At 47.5% G+C, this 21,141-nt stretch overlaps 2 protein-coding genes across 5 annotated transcripts in view; one reads left to right on the top strand and one right to left on the bottom strand.

The window, feature by feature from the left end:
• FGD1 (FYVE, RhoGEF and PH domain containing 1) overlaps positions 1-12,844 on the top strand; it is a gene marked incomplete at its 5' end in the record, with an annotated part of 34,782 nt that extends 21,938 nt beyond the window's left edge. The window contains 10 exons of the mRNA XM_079727698.1: positions 4,847-4,905; positions 5,051-5,197; positions 5,589-5,681; positions 5,844-5,923; positions 9,298-9,328; positions 9,846-9,947; positions 10,328-10,453; positions 10,626-10,787; positions 11,841-11,984; positions 12,523-12,844. Coding sequence (XP_079583824.1) covers positions 4,847-4,905; positions 5,051-5,197; positions 5,589-5,681; positions 5,844-5,923; positions 9,298-9,328; positions 9,846-9,947; positions 10,328-10,453; positions 10,626-10,787; positions 11,841-11,984; positions 12,523-12,828 — 1,250 coding nt within the window. The 3' untranslated portion in view covers positions 12,829-12,844. The remainder of the gene's footprint in view (positions 1-4,846; positions 4,906-5,050; positions 5,198-5,588; positions 5,682-5,843; positions 5,924-9,297; positions 9,329-9,845; positions 9,948-10,327; positions 10,454-10,625; positions 10,788-11,840; positions 11,985-12,522) is intronic.
• A 1,441-nt stretch (positions 12,845-14,285) lies between these two features.
• On the bottom strand, positions 14,286-18,362 carry TSR2 (TSR2 ribosome maturation factor; the record flags this gene model as incomplete). Of its 4 annotated transcripts, none has more annotated exons than XM_079727702.1 (5): positions 14,286-14,419; positions 14,653-14,835; positions 15,392-15,483; positions 18,025-18,115; positions 18,279-18,362. In XM_079727702.1, 5 exons carry the CDS (start codon positions 18,360-18,362, stop codon positions 14,294-14,296), a joined length of 576 nt encoding a protein of 191 aa, XP_079583828.1. In that variant the 3' UTR covers positions 14,286-14,293. The 4 variants fall into 4 exon arrangements, with proteins under 4 accessions (XP_079583828.1, XP_079583827.1, XP_079583826.1 ...); XM_079727701.1 differs by having other exon boundaries at positions 14,662-14,835; XM_079727700.1 differs by having other exon boundaries at positions 14,662-14,835; positions 15,392-15,507; positions 18,279-18,361.
• Between the last annotated feature and the right edge of the window lie 2,779 nt (positions 18,363-21,141).

The following is a 21,141-nucleotide window of genomic DNA, read 5'->3' as shown; positions in this document are numbered from 1 at the left end:
CAGACTGACCCTCTCAGGCCAAGTCCTCTTTACTGAATCTCCACAGCTGAGCTCCCCAGAAAGAGGCTTGTCTCATCAAGCCCCTGACTTTCCATCCTCCACATTAGAGCTTCACTCCGTATCCACCAGCCACTACCCAGAATGACCCTGCCAAAAGAACCCCCATGTCTGATCAGAACCCCACAGAATCACCTCTCCAGAACTGAGCACCTCAGACTGGACTCCATATTTTCTGCCTCCCAGATTTGGATCTCTAGGCTGAGATACCACCTCCTTAGACAAGTACTCACACATTGAACCACTAGAAAAGTGTTTCATTCTGATTTCTTCAGTATGAGACCCACTCCTCAAGGTCACACCCCAGAGAGTGCTGCCCAGAGTCTCCCCAACTTTCTCTCCCCAGGCTGTTACTTCCATTCATTCCTTCATTAATATAACAGCTATTTACTGAGCACCTCGGTGTTCTGTGCATTGTCCTAGGCACAGGGGACATGGAGGTGAACAAGACAGACAAGGTCCTTGATCTCAGGGAGTGTGTATTCTACTCGGGGAGATAGACAGTAGACAAAAGTCATAAATACACTGGAGAACATTAGATAGGTGCTATGTGTGATTCAGAGAATAAGAGGGTAATGTGACAGTGACTGGGGGGTCAACTTTAGATTGGGTGGCCTCTCAGAATAGAGGATACTTGAGTCAAATCTGAATAGGAAGAAGGGAGCCACGTGCTGAGTAGGGAGGAGCACGTTCCAAGCAGAGGCAACAGCAGGTGCAGAGTTCCTAAGGGGGGTGGGAGTGGGGCAGGGGGCGGCAGCTTGCATATCTCTGGACCAACAAGAGGACCAGTGTGACCTGAGCATGACCAGTGAAGGTAGAATGGTGGAAGAAATAGGGCTGGAGACAGGAGCAAGACTTGGAAGGCCAAGATGAGGAGATGGATTTTATTCTGAGTGCAGCGGGTAGCCATGGCAAGGTTTTGATTAGGATCACTTGAGGAGCTAGAAAGGGAGCCGAGAGACCAGTTCGAAGCCTTTTGCAATAATCTAAGTGGGAAAGGTTGGCTTGATGAGAATGGTAGCACTGGAAGTAGTGAGAAATGGTTGGATTCAGAATATATTATATTTGAAAGTAGCACTGAAAGAACTAGGGTGAATGGGTGTGGGGCTTGGGAGAAAGAGTCAAGAATGACTTGCATGCATATTTTTGGCTGGTGGTGATGGTTCCTGAGATGAGTGTAGGACTTTGATTTGGAGTTAGATGAGCCTAGAATCCCAGGGAGAGAGATTTGGATGTCACTAGCACAGGGATAGTATGCAAAGCCATGAGGCTGGCCGTAGTCACCAAGGGATTAAGTGTAAATGGAGAAGAAAAGGGGGCCAAGGACAAAGCTGAGGGAGGTGGAATCAGCACAGGAGACTTAGAAGGAAGAGCCCTAAAGGTAGGAGGAAAACCAAGAAAACGTGGGGTCCTGGAAGCCACAAGGGTCAGGAGCAGACAGTTGTGTCCACTGCTGTGTCCACTTCCTAAACTGAGCCCCTTCCACCCCACCAGATGGGGCACTTTGCTACCAAGCCTGGACTTCTAGAGCGAGCTAGAACACTAGAAAATTTGATAGCCGAACTCTACAAACAGACCTCTGCAGACTAAGTGCCTTAGTCCTTTCCCCGAATGAGAATCCCCACTGAGGTATCAGGATGAACTATAAAACCTAAACCTCTAGAAAAAGCCTTCCAGACTGACTAGCCGGGATGAGTCCCATAGACTGACATCTCCAACCTGAGCCCTCAGGCTGAACCCAGTTTGAGGTCCCAGTTATAGATCCCCCACACTGGTTTCCCCAAACTAACATCCCCAGACTGAGTTTCCAAAATGCTCTCCCCACCCGGGGCGCTGAGCGTGGGTTCCCAGTCACAGCCCTCGGCCTGAGGTCCCAGAGGGAGATTCCCCCAAAAGAGCATCCCAGTCTCATCTCCTTAGCCACCATTTTATAAACAGGTATTGCCAAACTGAGCACCCTAGATTACACCCCCCCCCATTTACTGTCGCTCAGACTGAGACTTCTAGCTTGACCCCAAAAGAATGACTCTCCAGATGATGATGATACCTACCTCACAGAATTGTTTTGAGGATAAATGAGATGATCCAGGTGAAGCTATTAGCACAGTACCTGGTACATGGTAAAGACTCAATAAATGTTAGTTGTTTTTATTACTGAATGCCCTCCATACTGAATGCCCCTAAAATCAGCCCCCAGATTGAGTTCACCTAACTTAGGTTCCTGTTTTATACCAATCTCAGCCCTATCTGAGTCCCTAGAATGAACTTCAGAGCTTGAGCTTGGCCAGCTGAGCTCCCCACACTGAGCTCAAAGATGAACCCCCCAGAAAGAACTTCCGAGTCCAGTTTTCTGAGCTGCTCAGAATGAAAATCTCTGAATGACAGCCAGCCTGAGATGTGCTCACTGAGCTCCCCAGCCCAAGATCTTAAGCTGACCTCCCTAATTTTGTTTTACTCCTCAAGACTAAAATCCCCAGGTAGAGCCCCAGAAAGTACCTCCAGGGTTGAGCCCCCACTGGATCCTGGTTCCCCAGACTGACTCCCCCACTTTCTACTTCCCAGACTGAACTCTGCAGCCTGGACCGTAGACTCCCCAAACCAGGCCAGCTGGAACTCCTGGCCTAAGCAGCCTACCCCGAGCCCAAGACTGAACTCAAACCAAGATCCCAGACTGCCAAGCCCAGACCAGGCCCACCAGAGCTTCCAGACCAAGCTCCTACACAAAGCTCCCCAAAGCACACTCCCTAGCCTGAGCCCCCAAATGAAATCCTGGACTGAAATCCCCACACCGAATCCCCAGACAGAGCCTACACGCACTGGACCCCTGGAAATGCCAGTCTGTACCTCACACAATACGCTTTGATAGCAAAGCAGTCTGAGTCCAGCGGCCTCCACAGGCCTGAACTTATATGCCCACAGCTTGCCAGGGTCTTCTTCCTGTACCCTTCCCGGGGCACTGCCTACCTCCACGACCCAGCATGCCCCTTGCCCTGGGGTGGGGGAGATGCAGAATGTGTGGGAGAAAAGGCAGCTCTGATGTCAGCTCTGCTGCCTCCCAGGCAGGTAGCCTAGGGCCGGCACCTCTTCTCTCTGAGTCTCAGTTTCCTCATTGGACAAACAGGGCACATAGGGTTGTTGTGACAATTGAATGATGGCATGCAAAGCATCTGTTCAGGAGCCCAGGAGAGGATGGTGGGACCTTGGCCCCATCCTAGGGAGCTCCTAGTCTGCTGAGGGATGCAGATATATAAATACACAATGAATACGTAGTGTGACTGGTGGGACAGAGAGGAGCAAAGGGGAAGGTGGAAACCCAGACAGTATCCTCCTAATCCAGCCTGGGAGCTCAGGGCAGGCTTATCGGAGGAGGTGAGCTGAATTCAGAAGACTGAGTTGGCCAGGTGAAGCAAGACAGGACATGTTTAGAGAGGTGCAAGTGGAGAAAGCTGGAGAGGTCAACAGAAGCCAGATCACCAAGGGCCTTGAATGCCAGGCTAAAGGACTGAGTCTTTACCCTGCAGGCAAAGGGAAACCACTGACAGATTTGAACAGAGGAGTGACAGCAAGCTGTATGTGAGAACGCTCCCTCTGGCAGCTAGGATGGAAAAGGGCTGGGAGCTTGGAGACTGGCACCTGAAAGGCCTGAACTGGGTTAGGGGCCACAGATCTTGAGCACTAAGACTTGGTCATGGAGGTCATTTTCCATGGTCATTTTCCTTGGTCTTCTTCCCCTAGGAAAATAACACTTGGTTTGCCAAGCATGTGGACCCTCTTCAGAAGCACCTGTGCTCCTCCATTACAGGCATGTTTTCTGAGTGGGAAAATACAGCACCGTGCAGACAAGAGAGGGGTGCAGTGCAGCTGGGCCTCAAGCATGGGCAAGATTTGTTAGTGTGTGGAGATGCATAGGGACTTATTTCGTTTTTTTTCTGATACCTGGTCACAATAGGAAATATGGAAATACAGGAAAGCTGAAAGAGGCAGGGAAGAAAATCACCTATGATACGAGACTCCAGAGAATAAGCGTGAGGAACATTTTGACATATTTTCTTCCTGGTGTTTTTTATACACGTATATTTGTGAAATTGAGAGCATTCGGTATATACAAGTTTGTATCCTTTCCTTTTCTTAAAATACCCTGAGCATTTCACAGATTATGAAAAACCCTACCAAAGCATCATTTGCAAAGGTTGTTTAGTATTGCATTATATGAATGCACATTTATTTAACTGGGTTGTTTCTGGTTTGACACTGTTGTAAACACCACTGCAATGAAAGTGTATTTGTACATAAAACGTGTATTTTCTTAGTATAGATTCCTATAATCAGAATTATTGAGACAAAGAACAGGATCATCTCTTTGCTTCTTTATCTGACTTTTTTCTAATTATAAGAGTAATACGTGTTCTCTGTCAAAAATATGAAAAAAGAAGACAATAAAAATCACCCATAGTCCCATCATCCAGAGACAACTTGTTAAACATGGGTATATTTCCTTCCAGTTACATGTGTACCTATTATTGTTGTTTTTTTTAATGGTAATAATAATCTTAAGCTTGCGTTTTATTGGCTGCCAGCTATTTCATGTCCTGTGATTCTGCTATTGTGGCATTCATTGAGTCAGTTTCTGATTTTAAGTGCTGTTGCTATGGACATCTTTGAGGCTGGCACTTTCTGGAATGGGGAGGGTGTGGTCAGGCCAGGAGGAGGTAGTCAGGGAGCAGAGAAGCTCCCAAGAGGCTTTTCTCTGCTAGCCACCCCCCCATCTGACCTCCCACTCCGCCCGCAGAGTCTCTGGAGCTGATAGCCACAGCAGCAGAGCACTCTAATGCTGCCATCCGCAAAATGGTGAGTGGTCCTTCTAACCCCTGCCCTTCCTTGGTCAAGCCACCTATCTCGATCTCCATTCCGGGGTGGGGGGCTTGCGACTTGTGGACATCTGAGGGGAGGCCAGCACCCCAAGCCCTGCCTTTTATTCACTGTCTCCTGCCAGGAGCGAATGCACAAGCTGCTGAAGGTATATGAGCTGCTAGGGGGTGAGGAAGACATTGTCAGCCCCACTAAAGAGCTCATAAAAGAAGGCCACATCCTTAAGCTGTCAGCAAAGAACGGGACCACTCAAGACCGATACCTCATCCTAGTAAGTGCCACGGGTAGGGGTGCATGCCCCCCACCCCCGCCCGCCACACTGACCTGGTACTCACTCAAGGCTATACTTCCTGCTCTCCGTTCTTTCCTCTACTAACTCATTGTCTTTTCACTACGTTTACCGGGAATTTTTTTCTCTCTACTTTACAGATAATGTAACTAAGACTTAGAGAGAAGTGACTTGCCCAAGGCCACCCAACTAGGAAGGGACTCCCATGCCTAGGCTCTTTCCTTGCAACCTTTGTGCCCAGTCTGGACTGTGTTTTCTCCACCTGTTGCCTTGAGTCCCTAGCAGTAAAGCTTCGGGAGTAATATGGGAAGGGAGCTGGGCCACACCCCTTGTGGGTCCTCCACACATACATCTGAAACCTCTTCCTTCCTAGTTCAACGACCGCCTCCTTTACTGTGTGCCCAGGCTGCGGCTCCTTGGCCAGAAGTTTAGCGTGCGGGCACGCATCGATGTAGATGGCATGGAGGTGAGCGCCAGGAGGTGGGAAATGGGGACCTGGAGTGGGGCCTTGGTGCTGGGAGGAACAAAGACGTTCTGACTTTGACCCCAAGTGTGGGCATATGTGCAGAGGGCGAGGGCCCTGTAGAGCTCAGTAGGCCTCACCAAGCCCCTTTCTCTCTCCATTCAGCTAAAGGAAAGCTCCAACCTCAATCTGCCTCGGACCTTCCTGGTGTCAGGAAAGCAGCGCTCCCTGGAGCTCCAGGCCAGGTACTTGCCCTTGCCTGTATCTTCCCTCCAGCCCCCTCTTCCCTTCAGATATCCTGAGGCATTCTAGGCCTAGTGCCAGGGCAGAGGCTACCTCCCTAGAGGAGAGATTGTTCCAGAGAAAGGGTGGGTACCTTTCCCCAAAGATGCTTGCTCTTCTGATGGGCTTTGTTAGAGGAGAAGGAAGAATGAGATAGTAAACCAAACATAAATAACAACAGCACAAATAGTTTATTGTAGGTTCAGAGATTTAAGAGAAATAACAACCAAATGCAATGCTTGGTCCATGATAGGAGTCTGGTTTGAGAAAAATAGCCCTAAAAGACACTTGCAAGACAATAGGGAAAACCCTAACTGTGAACTGGGCATCCGCTATCAGGGAATTATTGCTAACTTTCTCAGGTGTGATAATGGTATAGGAGGATATAGGAGAATGGCCTCGTTTTTTGGTGATGCATGCTGATGATTTAGTATCATGATATCTGTAACTTATTTTTAAATGATTTATCAACCAAAAAATATAGACATATACACACATATCTACATATATAAATATATATTAATATATACATATATATGAAATAAATATAGCAAAATATTTTTAAAATTTGCATCTGTATAGTGGGTATATATTTAATGTACTTGTGTTATCCTATCTACTTTTCTGTATGCTTGAAACTTTTCATAATAAAAAAATAATAACAAATTTTAAAATAATGCCTAGCTATTTAACAAAGGGGCCTTCATATCCATTCTCTACTTGAATGATTATAATAGTAGTTCACATTTAATGAAGACTTGCTGTTATGCCAGGCACAGTTTTTGTTTTGTTTTGATTTTTATTTATTTATTTATTTATTTATTTATGTCTGTGTTGGGTCTTCGTTGCAGTGCACAGGCTTCTCATTGCTGTGGCTTCTCTTGTTGCAGAGCACAGGCTCTAGGTGCACGGGCTCCAGTAGTTGTGGCACACGGGCTCAGTAGTTGTGGCTCACAGGCTCTAGAGAGCAGGCTCAGTAGTTGTGGCGCACGGGCTTAGCTGCTCCGCGGCATGTGGGACCTTCCCGGACCAGGGCTCGAACCTGTGTCCTCTGCATTGGCAGGCGGATTCTTAACCACTGTGCCACCGGGGAAGTCCCTGCCAGGCAGTTTTTAAGTTAATTTTAACTTAAACAATTTAAGTTTAAATTGACTAGTCAAATTCTTAAAACAATCCTTGAAGTAGCCACTGTTACCATCAACCTCACTTTACAGATGAGGAAACTGAGGCACAGAAGAGTTATGCACCTTGCCCAAGATCCCACAGCTAAAAAGCAGCAGAGCGGGAATTGCCTTCTGAGGGCCCAGGTGATAGGGTATCGAGGCCATGATCAGGGCCAGCGAGTGGATGCACATGGGTAGATGATCTGCTTCTGACAGGCTGCAAGGAATTAAGAAATGAGAGTCAGAACCCTCATTGCTGGAACTGTGTGGAGACGGGAGAGAGAGATGAATGCGCGCTAGAGGGTGTCCTCCTGGAAGATGAGAGAAGGGAGTTAGGTTTGATGCTCTGAGAGACTGAGAGAGCATCTCAGAGGCCTGTGGCCAGGAAAGTGAGAACAAAGGCGACAACAGGCACTTCCAGGGGAGGGCAGGTGTGGGGCCCAGTCAGGCCTCAGCAGAGCCTAAGTGATAAGCCACGTCTGCCGGGAGGCTGGGAAGGAGGGGGCTGCAGAGGGATGCTGGGCCCAAAAGGGTGCACCGAGCAGTGTAGGGTTTCCTCCTCGTGGCAGAGGGAAGGCATGGAGCATTTGCTGTGCAGTTGCTTTTACTGCCCTTTAAAAAGTTGTTTTTAATGAAAATTTTCAAATATCCAGAAAAGTAGAAATACAACAAATACCCATATGCCCACCATTTAGACAACTGATTCTCAACTTTGGTGACATAGGAATCAGCTGAGGAGCTTTTAAAAAATACTGATGTCTGGGACCCACCCCTGGAGACTTTGGTTTAATATGTCTGGGGTATAGCCTGAACATGGGGAGTTTTAAAAGCTCCCCAGATGATTTTAATGTGTGCACCAGGGTTTAGAACCACTGACTTAGGAAGCAGTATATATTTTTGCCTTCCTTCCCCAACTCTCTGGTCTGCCCTGCAGTCTCCAAGGCCTCCACCCTGGTGCAGGCCCATCAACTGCTCACTAGGAGTAGGACCAGCTTCTTGGCTGACCCCTGCCTGGCCTCGTCTGATTTTTAGTTGCTCCGTGGCATGTGGGAGCCTGCCTTTTTTTTTTTTTTAAATCCAAACCAATTTAATAAGTACTATATCTAATGACTTTATCAAGATCACCAGATATATGGTTGATATAAAAATTAATTGTATTTCTACATACTAGCAACAATTAGAAAATAAAATTAGAAAAATAATGTTCTTTACAATCATATCAAAAGTATCAAATACCTAGAAACAAATTTAATGAAATAGTTTCAAGACCTCTACCCTGAAAGCCATAAAATTTTGCTGAGAGACATTTAAAAGGAACTAAATAAATGAGAGATTTATCATTTCATGTACTGAAGTATTCAGTATTGCTAGGACTATGACGATCTCAAATGGATCTACAGCTTCAGTTCCAATCAAAATTTCAGTAGATTTTTTTGTGTGTAAAAGTTGACATATTGATTCTAAATATATATGGAAATGCAACGAACCTAGCACAGCCGGACCAATCTTGATGACAAAGTTTGAAGATTTACATTACCAGATTTCAAGACTTAGCAAAAAACTACTAAAAAGTGTTTTATGGCAGAAGGATATAAATTAGACAGACTGAACAGAGTCCAAAAATAGATGCATACATATATGGACACTTTAAGACAAAAGCAGTAAATACAGTTCATGAGGGAAATTATGTAGAGAAATTAGATATCTCTATGGAACAATATGAAGCAGCCATATAAACTTTGATGGATAGTAACATACTATTTAAAGCTTAAACAAAAAGCAGCTCACACTGATTGAGCACCTAGTGTATCAAGGATTGTGCTGGGCGCTTTACAGATCACCTCAGCCCCATTTTCCTTCTGTCACAGCACTGATCCCCCTGTATTGTCCCTGTCTCCCCCTCTAGACCGTGAGCTCCTTCCTTGATGGTAGGGTCCTCTCTGAGGCCCAAGTTCCTAGCACAGGCTCTGGAGAGTATTAATAACTGTTGAATAAACGCAGATAGGTTATATGACTTGCCTAAGGTCACAAGTGATAAGTGAAGGAACGGAGGGTCATACTCAGGTCTTTCCAACCCCCAAACACCTGCTCTTTACCACTACAATTGCTTTTGGTTGGCCTGCCTAACCCAACATCTTTCTTTCCCCCCGCCCCCACCACCTTCCCTACCCAAGGACTGAGGAGGAGAAGAAAGACTGGGTCCAGGTAACATCCAAGAAGGCTTTGTGGTAGGGGGCTGGAAGAGTATTAACAGGTCTTCAAGGGGGTGGTGGGCTCTCCCCTAAAATTCACATCTCACCAGAATGGGCCTGGACACCTGCCTTCCAATAAACTTTATCATCCCCATTTTACAGATAAGCAAACTGAGGTCCAGAGGTTAAGCAGAAACTGACCAATTCTTTCCTTTAGAAAGCTGGCTCCTCTGAGGGTGTAACCCCAGTGAGTTAAGCCCTGTAAAACCTTAATCCCAGATAGTAATAGCCAGGAAGGCCTTCTGTGGTTTTTCAGCCGCTGATCCCCCTCCCCCACTTCACAAATATAAGAACTGAGACCTGGATTTTGGGAAGGGACTTGCCCAAGGTCATACACCTGGCAAGGGGTAGAGCTGGGACTAGAACCCAGCTTTTCTGACTCCAAGCTAGGTTATAGGAAGGTGAGGTAAGGGTGGAAATGGGTGGGTTTTGAGGTGTTCTGACCTCTTATTTCTTACACCTCCTCCCAGGCCATCAACTCTACCCTCCTAAAGCATGAACAGACGCTGGAGACCTTCAAACTGTTGAACTCCACAAACAGGGAAGATGAAGACACACCCCCCAACTCTCCGGTAAGAGTCCCCACCCCCTCCTCCTGCACCGGGACCCCCTCCGGGCCTCCAGGTGCCCACCTTACCTTGTGATGCTCCTCTCCCCTTCCCAGAGGGTAAAGCCCAGAGAGGCAGTGCATGACCTCAGGAGCACGGTCTTCTTTTGGTAGGGCCACAGAGAAATCATTGGGCAAACAATGCTCAGAAAGTAGACGTGACTGGTCGTCAGTCGCACAGTGAGGTACAGCAGAGCCAGGACTCAAAGGCAGGTCTTCTGAATGTATCTGCTGCCTCCCAGTGATGATCCGAGCCTCGGAGCAGGGGCAGGGGCAGGGGCAAGGGCTGGATGGACTGGACTGGGGAGTAGCTGTCTCTGACCTGAGACCTGGCCCTCTCTCCAGAATGTGGATCTTGGGAAGCGGGCACCTACGCCCATCCGGGAAAAGGAAGTCACCATGTGCATGCGCTGCCAGGAGCCCTTCAATTCCATCACCAAACGCAGGCACCACTGCAAGGCCTGCGGGCATGTGAGTGTTGGGAGGCAGGGGCAGAGCTAGGGAGGGGACGGGCTGGCAGCCCAAAGGCCCACTTCTAAATGGGCACTAAGTGGGGGGAGGCTGTGAGTCTGCTGTGGGAGTTGGTACACTGAAGGGGAAGGCCCGCTGGAATCAGGCTGTTCTTACCCACTTGCCACCCCAGGTGGTTTGTGGGAAGTGCTCCGAGTTCCGGGCCCGCCTTGTCTACGACAACAACCGCTCCAACCGTGTGTGCACTGACTGCTACGTGGCCTTGCATGGTGTGCCCGGGAGCAGCCCAGCCTGCAGCCAGCATACACCCCAGCGCCGGAGGTCCATCCTGGAGGTAAGAGCCAACCCCCCAACTAACCCACCCACACTGACCACATGGGCCCCAGCCACCCATGCAGTGGTGGCTGAGGCCTGGGCACCTCTGAAATCGTAGTACCGTGTGTATCTACTGAACAAGTGACCCAGGCTTGGAGCGAGTAAAGTGAGTATGAGTGAATGAAAGAGTAATTTTTATTTAAGTGCTTTATTCTTCACAGTAACTTACCTATCAATGCTATTCCTATTCCTGTTTTACAAATGAGGAAACTGAGGCCCTGGGAGGTTATCTGCCCATGTTACACAGTGAGTGACTGCTTTCTTATTACAGAGTAGGATATATGCACTGAAGAAAGTTAGACAATATCAACAAAAATAACAAAAACACCGTATTCCTTTGACCCAGAGATTACCACCATTAACACTTGTGCTTCCTATCTTTCTAGATGCGTGCACATACACACGCTTTTGCTTTTGTTTTTTAAATTGAGGTGTTTATTTTATTTAATGCTTAAAGAAAGCTAACTGTGCCAGGCACTCTTCTGAGCGCTTTGCATGTATTAATTCATTTAATCCTTACAACAGCCCTGTATGCTCTGCTTCCAACTCAATATATTTCCATCTAGGGCTGGGATTCTGGGACTGACTGCCTTACCCACCCACCCAACCCCTTAACCACAACGCTAGGTTGCTTCTCGCTGAGTGTAGGGAATGCATGTGATGAAAGATGAAAAAAAAGATGAAGTGTAAATGCATAAATGACTTGAGGAATAAATGGACTGATGGAAGAATGCCTGACTGGCATTTAGGTGCCCCCACTGAGAGCTACACACCCCTCCCACCAACTCTTAGAGGCAGCAGCCATGGCCCAAATCTGGCAGAGAAGCCTGGCTTTGAATCTCGACTCTGACTCACTGAGTGACAACGGGCAAATCACTCCCGCCACCTGAGCTTCAGCGTCCTCCTCTGAGACATGGAAATAGCAATCCCTGTGCTGAGGGGGTGTTGAAGCCAAGAGGAGCCAGCCTAGGCCTCCTATCAACATTGATGCCCCCCATGTCTCTGGCCACAGAAACAGGCCTCAGTGGCTGCGGAGAACAGCGTCATCTGCAGCTTCCTGCACTACATGGAGAAGGGCGGGAAAGGCTGGCACAAGGCATGGTTTGTGGTCCCTGAGAACGAACCCTTGGTGCTGTACATCTACGGAGCCCCTCAGGTGTGTATACTACTCCTTTGGGTCCTTTCAGCCACCTGGCAAAACCAGGCTGCCCTCCTTTCACCTCAGTCCTTCACCTCTCCTTGACCATGGAGGATAGGGTGAACCTAAGGAGAAATCAGAAGCCCCCATCCCTGTGAGACAAAGACTGGCTAGAGACAAGGAGTGACTGTAGGTCAGCTTATGTAGAGAAAAGTCGGTGACTTGTGGGGGGAGCTAGCTTCTTGGAGGAAGCTGTAGTGGAGACAAGGCACTGCTTAATCCAATTTGGAGTGGGGAAGATGTAGATGGGGGGCAACGGCCCAAAGGCCGGAAAACATTATATGCTAAAGAGACTAGCCCACCTGGTTTGGGGTGTGGAAGGAAAGAGGTATTTGAACCAGCCTGCGTTCTAGCCCCAGTTCAGACATTTTCCTGTTGCTCAGTGAAGCCACGTAAGGTTCTTGAGCAGGGGAAGAAAAAGAGGGATTTAGCAGATACAAAAACCAGTGAGAGGCCCGACCCCTAGGTGATCCCTGGCTTTGTCCCTGTTCCCCAGGATGTGAAAGCCCAGCGCAGCCTGCCCCTCATTGGCTTTGAGGTGGGGCCTCCAGAGGCTGGGGAACGGCCTGACAGACGGCATGTCTTCAAGATCACCCAGAGCCACCTGAGCTGGTACTTCAGTCCCGAGACAGAGGAGCTGCAGCGGCGCTGGATGGCTGTGCTCGGCCGGGCAGGCCGTGGGGACACGTTCTGCCCAGGGCCCACACTGTCTGAGGACAGAGAGATGGAGGAGGCACCAGTGGCAGCTTCAGGAGCCACGGCGGAACCCTCCGAAGCCCCCCAGACCCGAGACAAGACCTAGAGGGTTTGTGGGTAACTGGGGCCCCCTGCCCCACACTCTAGCTGCCCATGTCCAATTGAGGGCCCCAGCCCACTCTCTCCCAGCTCAGTCAATACTTGAACTCCCATCATGGGCACTTTCAATCCTGAATGCTGGGTCTTGGGTTTTTTAATTCACCTTTTCACAAAACCTGGGCTTTTAAAACAAATATTCCTACAGTGATGTTAATTTTTTTTAAACCCTGTCCTCCAGGGAGGGTGGGAGCTGTTGCTAGACCTGCCTGAATTAGGCCATTTCCCCCCAACCCCTCAATACCCTACAGATCCTGCCTCCACCCAATTCCCCCCAGAGCACCAGAGGCAGGAGGTCTGGATTCAAGTGCCAGCTCTGCCACTGACCCCATGGTCCTGGCCCACCCCTGCCCCCTCAACCAGTGTCTTCACGTGTATGATGCTACATGGGGTGGTGACCTCCTGCCTCTCCCACGGCTTACAGCTTCTACCTGGCCCCAGGCTACCCAGTATTTTATCGTCCAGACCCATGGCAGGGCCACCGGGCAGGACAGGGGAACAGGGGGGGGAGGACAATGAATACTCTGTTTTGTTTTTTAAAGAAAAATACAGTTTATTTCAGGCTTACGGAAACGTTCAGAGCGCTGCTGTGCTCCATTTGTCCATCTGTTTGTTTGTCCAAAGTACCAGGCTGCTGGGGTGGGCCCAGAAACTGTTCCCTTGCTGAGCTCCGAAGCTCAGCTCCCAGGAGGCTGATTCCAAGACTACTCACAGGTCAAGCCACGAAGTAAACAATAAGGTATTATTTATTGAGGTCTTAAGCCTCATCCCTGGACTTCAATGGGATGAGGAGTTTGAAAAGAGGTTGAAGGAGACAGAAAACAAAGCCCAGGTCCCCCGAGCTCACTGCCTAGACAAGGTCTTAAGACATCCTGAAGGAGCCCAGGGCTGGACACTGGGCTGCAGGAAGGAAATGTTCCTGGGAGGTTCCAATTTCTGGGCAGGGGCACAGAGCTGCTCTGTGTGGGGGCAGGGGGAAGCGAGGGAGAGGTTACCACAGCTACTTCCGTTCACATCATCAACTAACCTCTCTTCCATGAGCAAAGCTCATCTCAACATTCCTTACCCAGCGGGAATGATGGTTCTCCTGTTGGTCCTCTCCCTTCACACATCCACCTGCCTACTACCAGCCAGCGTTTAGTGTTTCCTCTAGTCACTCCCATACCCACTTATCCCTCCCTCTTCACACTGACTGCACCCAAGTGGCACTTTGCTGGGAAACCAGGCCTCATCACTCAGACCACCCCAAGGCCAAAGACCCTTGGGCTCTTCTTCCCCTGGAAGGAGCTGGACAGGGGAATGGGAGAGGGTGGAGATGGGGTAACCAGTCCAGAGGTCCATGACCCTCCAAAAAACCCCTACAGACAAGCCCCAAACAACTAGCAAACAAGGACCCAGACTATTTCCAGCCCCACTCATTTCCTTCTCCGGACAATGGTCCAGCCATCCTCCACTATCTCCTCTTCCTTAATAGTCTGGGAGTCTGGACCAGGCTGGGGGCAGACCCCATCTGTAGCTGCCCCATCATTCGTAGCTGCGACCTGGAGGAGAAATACAAGAGAGAGCTAAAGACAACACCTCCCAACTGTGGCCAATGGAGACCCAGGCTCTCCCAGCTTTGCCAGGACTGGCTGTGAGACCTTAGGAAAGTTTCCTGCCCTCTCTGGATAATACAACCACCACCACCATCACCACCACCCCCATCACTCCCCTGTGAAACTAGCTGATCTTCCAAAAGACTGAAAATATCTGCATCTCCACACCCAAGAGGCACCCCCTTCACCTCCATCTCCTCCACGCTGTTTGCATCATCATCCTCATCAGTCTCTCTGGCTGTCGTCAGTGCGGTGGCTGTGACCTTGCACTTTCTTTGGGTGATGAGAGAGGCCATCTCCTTCAGAGCAGCCCTATCACCCCTCTGGAAGTGGTGGAACATGGTCTGTAGCTGCTGGCTCACCTACCAAGAAAACATTCAACCAGCTTGGATTTTCTAGAGAACCTACAATACAACCAGCACGTGTTTGCAGCAAGAGTGGGCAGGGGTCTGGAATTTTCCAGAAGAGAATGGGGCCCTTTCCTCCCCAAGGAGTTCACTAATGAAGCAACCACATATGAAGGGCTCAGTAAGGGTCTGAAGCATTGAAGGAGGGCCTCCTAGCAGGGAAGGCACTAGAACTGGGTTTGAAAGATGGAAGATGTAAAAAGGGAAGGCAATCCCAGCAGGGGCAGTCATGTTAACCAGAGCAGGGGTGGAAATGTACCTGGCCTGATGTGCCCTTGAGATGGGGGTGACGAACAGACCTAGTTGAGAATGATGTATAGAGAGAAATAAAAGAGGCAAGATTTGAAAAGCCTGGGAAGACTAGACTCAGGCAATAGGGAGTCATAGAACATTCTTGCACAGGACTCAAGAAAAGAATGGTTACAGCCAAGAGTATTGGTCTAAAACAGACAGCTAGGGAGAAGAAAGGCTGCAGGCAGGGAGACAGCAGTTGTATCCACGATATGCTCACCTGGGGCAGACTCCCATCCTCCACAACCGTATCAAACTCGTTTGTCATTAGCTCCCCGAGGAAGTCCTCCACCTCATCTAGCTCCAAGTCAGCTGAGTAGGAAAGGATAGGGTCCCCTGATCAAAGACCAGCCAACTTCATCACCCCTGCCCACTACCCTTCAATACCTGCTTAGTGGATCCTCATCTGGTTGATGGGTAAAGGTTCAGTGAGGCTTTTATTTGCTAAAGTGCTCTCCTTTCTGGGTTTTAACATGATTTTTAAAAAGAAAAAAACCAAACACTAAATAAAATACCTAATTTCCAATCTCCTGCATTCTACTAAGCCCTCTCTTCCTGCAGCATTCCAGCCACACTCGCCCCCTTTCATCTGGCCTATTTTAACCAGCCTCCTCTCTGTGTGACCTTGAGCATGTGACGTACTCATCTCCAAGCCTCAGTTTTCTCATCTGCAAAGTGACGTTAATAGTAACCTCCTTGAAGGTCTGTTAGGAGAAGTCACCCAAACAATGCCTAGCACAGGGGAGACCCATAATCCATGTTCACCTCCATCACTCAAGGGCTGAAGTTTTTGAAATGTAGAGACTTCCCAGCTGTGGTTCCACCGACACAGGAGGCCATAGACCAATGGCATAGGTAAGAAGAAATGGATGTAAGTACTTGCCACGATGAAATCACAGCCTTGACCTGACATCCTATTGTGTTACTTTGGCTAAGACTGTTGGCTTCAGTTACCTTATAGGCCCATGCTCTACTTTTTCTGAATTAGAGAATAACTCAAGAAAGTCTTCCACAAAGCTCCTTGCTCTCTCTTCCCTCTGGGAGAGCTCATTCACCCCCTTGGCTTTCCCTAACACTCTAATATCCCCCAAATCTGTCTCCAACCCAGACTACTCGCCACCTGTTTCACAGGTGCCTCAGACCCTCCATATCCAAAGCCAGATTCATCACCTTACCCTGCAAACCTACTTCTCATTCCCCAGCGTTCTTCTATTCCATGAAAGGTACCTAAGCCACCCAGCGACTCAAACCTGAAACCTGCCTCCCTTCCCCTCGTCCTCTACAGCCAAACAACTTCCTTAGGGCCACCCCTTCTTTTCCATGACTATTGCCACTGCGCTAGTTCAGGCCTCATCATTTTCTGGACAGAAACAGCTTTCTCATCAGTCTTTCCCTCTCCAGTCCATGCTCCACACTGACTACTTTCTAGCCAGAAAACCCCATCGTTTTAGATCCTGCTCATGAATTTTTAATCACCTACTGCAGTGTTCCATGTTCTGCTTCTGAGAAATAACTGTCCTGCTGGGTTTTAAGGGAAGCTATTCACAGAAAACTAATGGGAACCAAAGGTAAACAGGTTTCTTTTTGGTGATTCTTAACCTTATCCAAGCCTTTAATATGTTAATGATTACTGTGACTCTTAAGTAAGAACTGAAGAAAAGAGCTTTTCTTATATAATTTGACTGGAGAAGGTTTTTCTTCGCTGAACATCTAACAGAACTAGTCTTCCAAAGCATGCATTTTGGCAAACACTAGCTTAAAGGACAAAAATCAAAGGCCCATAAGACCTTCCATGTCTCACCCCTTTCCAGGGTCCTCTCCAACCCCCATTCTCCACCACTCCTCCCTTCCACACACCCACAAGCACACACACACCGTTACTCTAACACTGAGCTCCCCACCACTTTCCAAATATAACACATCATCTCCTCATACCACAGGACTTATTTTTGAGTGCTGCTCTCTCTGCCTCCCCCACCTAGTTAACTCCTTCTCATCCCTTAAGATTCAGCCCAATCACCACCACCCCCTAACGATCTCCAAAAGACGCCTCCTTCCCAAGCACCGAGCCCCTCTTTACTAGAACACCTATCACCCTATGTGTAAACGCCTATTTACTTATCTGGATCCCTCACTAGATGGTAAACTTCCTTGAGAGAAAGGACACTGCCTAATGTCATCTCCAAGACTAAAAAACTATATGAAAAATTCTGTAAAAATCATACTTCGCAAAAGACTCCCTGCAGGGCCCCTTATTCTTAACGACCCTCAAAACACACCAAAGATGTAGATCTCTGCTGTCCAAATAGTCAAATGTGGTTATTGAGCACTTAAAGTGTGGCTAGGCCAAAAACATGAGATGTGCTAAAACTGAAAAATACCCACCAGATTTTGAAAACGTAATGCTAAAAAAAATGTAAAACATCTCATTAATAATGTTTTATACTGACTACATGTTGAAGTATTTTGGATATGTTGAGTTGAATAATATGAATTTCACCTGCTTCTTTTTACTTTATTAAAGTGGCTGCTGAAAAATTTTAAATTACGTGATGCGACTAGCATTGTATTTCTATTGGACTGCGCTGGTGGGTACTTTTATATCCATTTTACAAATTATGAAACTGAGTCTCAGGGGAGTAAACCGACTTGTCCAGCCTGATACCCTGAGTCAATGGCACGGCCCGTAAGGCATTCGAACTCAGGATTCTGACTCCAAAACCTGCATTCATTCCACCTCGCCCTCAGGTACTAACCGTCAATTGCTCAAGAGGAAGTACCGACTCACTAGGATCGGCCTCCTCCTTCCCACGCCCCCACAGAGACACGTCCTAGCGCCTCACATTCACTCACCATTGCGGAAGAAGTACTCCTCCACTGCACCCCCCAGCCACTCAGCCTTCTCCTGGCTGTGCACACCCCCGAAGCCGTTCTCCACAGCGATCTGCGAACACAGGCCCAAGCCCACCACGTCAGCCTGGGAGCCGGACTACGGGGGCGCAGGAGGCCGCTGCTTGCACCGCCCAATCAAGCCTCGGGCGGCTCGCCGGGCCAACTCCTGTTCTGCCCCGGTCTTTAACCTTTGTCCCAGCCGCGGCCCCGCTCACCTGCAAGGCGGGCCAGGCCTCCAGCGCCGCGCGGACAGCAACCCCGAAGAGCGCTCGCGAATCTTCAGCAGCGCCCGCCATCATCCGGCCGCGGAGCATGTGACTTCCAGGCGGGCCAATACCTGCGTAGCACCGCCCAGGCAGAAGGAGTCGGAAGCCCAGCCTGAGAACGCAGATTCGCCTTTCCGCAGACCTGGCAGCAAGACTAGAGCAATAGAAAAGTCTGTCGAGCAATCGATGACACCACCGCAGCCACTCACATGTAATAATTAAATCTAAGGAAGCCAGGAGGGGAGGGCGGCTGAGGCCATGAGTTCCGGACCCATGGGTACTGCGCAGAAAAGATGTGGGGAACTTATTAAAGAGGCACACTTCAGGCCCTAGGACAGAAGAAGCAACCTCATGTAGCATTGCCTAAAAATCTGCATTTAATAATGCATCCTAACATCTATAGAACACTCCACCCAATAACAGCAGAATACACATTTTTCTGAAGTGCACGTGGAGCATTTTCCAGGACAGACCATATGTTAAGTCTAAAGCAGGCCTCGATAGATTTAAAAGGATTGAAATCATACAAAGTACGTTCTCTGACCACAGTGGAGTGAAATTAGAAGTCAATAACGGAAAGACATTTGTGAAATTCACAAATATGTGGATATTAAAACACTTCTAAATAACAAATGGGTCAAAGAAAAAAATCACAAGAGAAATAAGAAGACATCTTGAAATGACTTGAAAGCTAAAGCACAGCACACCAAAATTTATGCAGTGCAGCCAAAGCAATGCTTAAATGGAATTTTATAGCTGTAAACGTCCCTATTAAAAAAAGAAGATCTCAAATGAATAACCTGACCTTCCCCCTTAGGAAACTAGAAAAAAAAGAACAGAGTAATCCCAAAGCAAGCAGAAGGAAGGAAATAATAAAAATTGGAGAGGAAATAAATGTAACAGAAAATAGAAAAACAACAGAGAAAATCAGTAAAACCAAAACTCAGTCTTTTTAAGAAAGATCAACAAAATTGACAAACTTTTTGCTACATTAACTAAGTAAAAAATAGAGAAGATTCAAATTACTGAAATCAGGAATGAAAGAGGTGACATCACTATCAACTAGTCAAAAAAGCCCATATATTGCATGGTATCGTTTATATTAAGTGTACAGAACAAGCAAATCTATGGAGACAGAAAATAGATTAATGGTTGCCTAAGGATAGAGGAAGGGGGGAAATGTGGCCTGACTCCTAATGAGTATAGGGTTTCTTTTACGGGCAATGAAAATGTTCTAAAATTAGATGTGGTGACATCCGCTGTTAGGGCCTGAGTTGTGTCCCACCCCCAACCCCCATTCATACTTGAAGCCCTAACCCCCAGAATGTGGTTGTATTTGGAGGCAAAGCCTTTAAAGAGGTAATTAAGGTAAAATGAGGCCATGTGGGTGCACCCTAGTCCAATATGATTGGTGTCCTTATAAGAAGAGGAGATTACGGCCCAGTGGTTAGGACTCCGTGCTTCTACTGCAGGGGACACAGGGGGTTCAATCCCTGGTCAGGGAACTAAGATCCCACAAGACGCATAGCGTGGCCAAAAAAAAGAGGAGATTAAGCCAGAGAAACCAGACGCATGCACAGAGAGATGACCATATGAACACACATCTGCAAGACGAGGAAAAAGGCCTCAGAAGAAACCAAACCTGCCAACACCTTGATCTCAAACTTCTAGCTTCTAGAGCTTCGAGAAAATAAAGTTTTGTTATTAAAGCCACCAGTCTGTAGTATTTTGTTATGGCAGCCCTAGCAAACTAATATAGTTTCACAACTCTGAAAATATACTAAAAACTATTTAATTGTACATTTTAAATGGGTGAAGCTTATGGTATATAAATAATATCTCAATAAAGCTGTTTTTAGAAAAGTATTATAGGTGATTCCCTCTCACAGCAAAGGTTGCAAACTTTGGACAAGTCCATGATACTTCTGTGTCTGGCCCTGTGCTTAGTGCTGCTGGGTCATGGGGTTTGGTCAGATGCTCAAGGAGCTTACAGTCTGGCATGCAAGATTTTCCAAGGACCATAGAGTATGATCAGTGCTCAGGGTGAATGCAGATTTTTGAAAGGCCTGAGGCAGATAGAATTTTGCAAGCAGTCTTTAAGAAAAACAGTACAAATGTAGGAATGAAAGTGAGTATTGCTTTAGATTTATAAAAGAAATTTTTAAATTTACAAATTCCAATTAAAAAAAAAAAACTGACAGGGCTTCCCTGGTGGCGCAGTGGTTGAGAGTCCACCTGCCGATGCAGGAGACGCGGGTTCGTGCCCCGGTCCAGGAAGATCCCACACGCCGCGGAGCGGCTGGGCCTGTGAGCCATGGCCACTGAGCCTGCGCGTCCGGAGCCTGTGCTCCGCAACGGGAGAGGCCGCAACAGTGAGAGGCCCGCGTACGGCAAAATAAATAAATAAATAAATAAAATAAAATAAAATAAAATAAACTGACAAATGCCACAAACATCCTCAAAACTAGAGAAATAAAATATATTTATTAATTGACTGACTAATCTCTCTACTAATTTTTCCTCTTTTTTTGGCTGCAAACACTTTGATATCCTCCTGTAAGTAAATGGCAATTATTTTATAATAACATTTTCAAGAGAGAATAAAAAGAATTCAATTGAATTCAATTCCATTCGGTTGATCAAAATATTTTGTTATTGGTTGTTTAGAAAAATTTCAACTTCACAGCTTGTTATTAGTAACACAAAATTTAAGATTGTTGTTAAATTTGGGAAAACTTCTATTTAGTTTCTTTTACATGTGAGCTGTAAAATTTCATGGTATTTTGCCTGTTCTTGTGCAGTGACAAATCTT

Source organism: Hyperoodon ampullatus, assembly GCF_949752795.1.
Source record: "Hyperoodon ampullatus genome assembly, chromosome: X".
NCBI classification, from domain to species: domain Eukaryota; kingdom Metazoa; phylum Chordata; class Mammalia; order Artiodactyla; family Ziphiidae; genus Hyperoodon; species Hyperoodon ampullatus.
The sequence above is the reverse complement of the archived record's forward strand: the minus strand, read 5'-3'. Positions and strand labels throughout refer to the sequence as shown.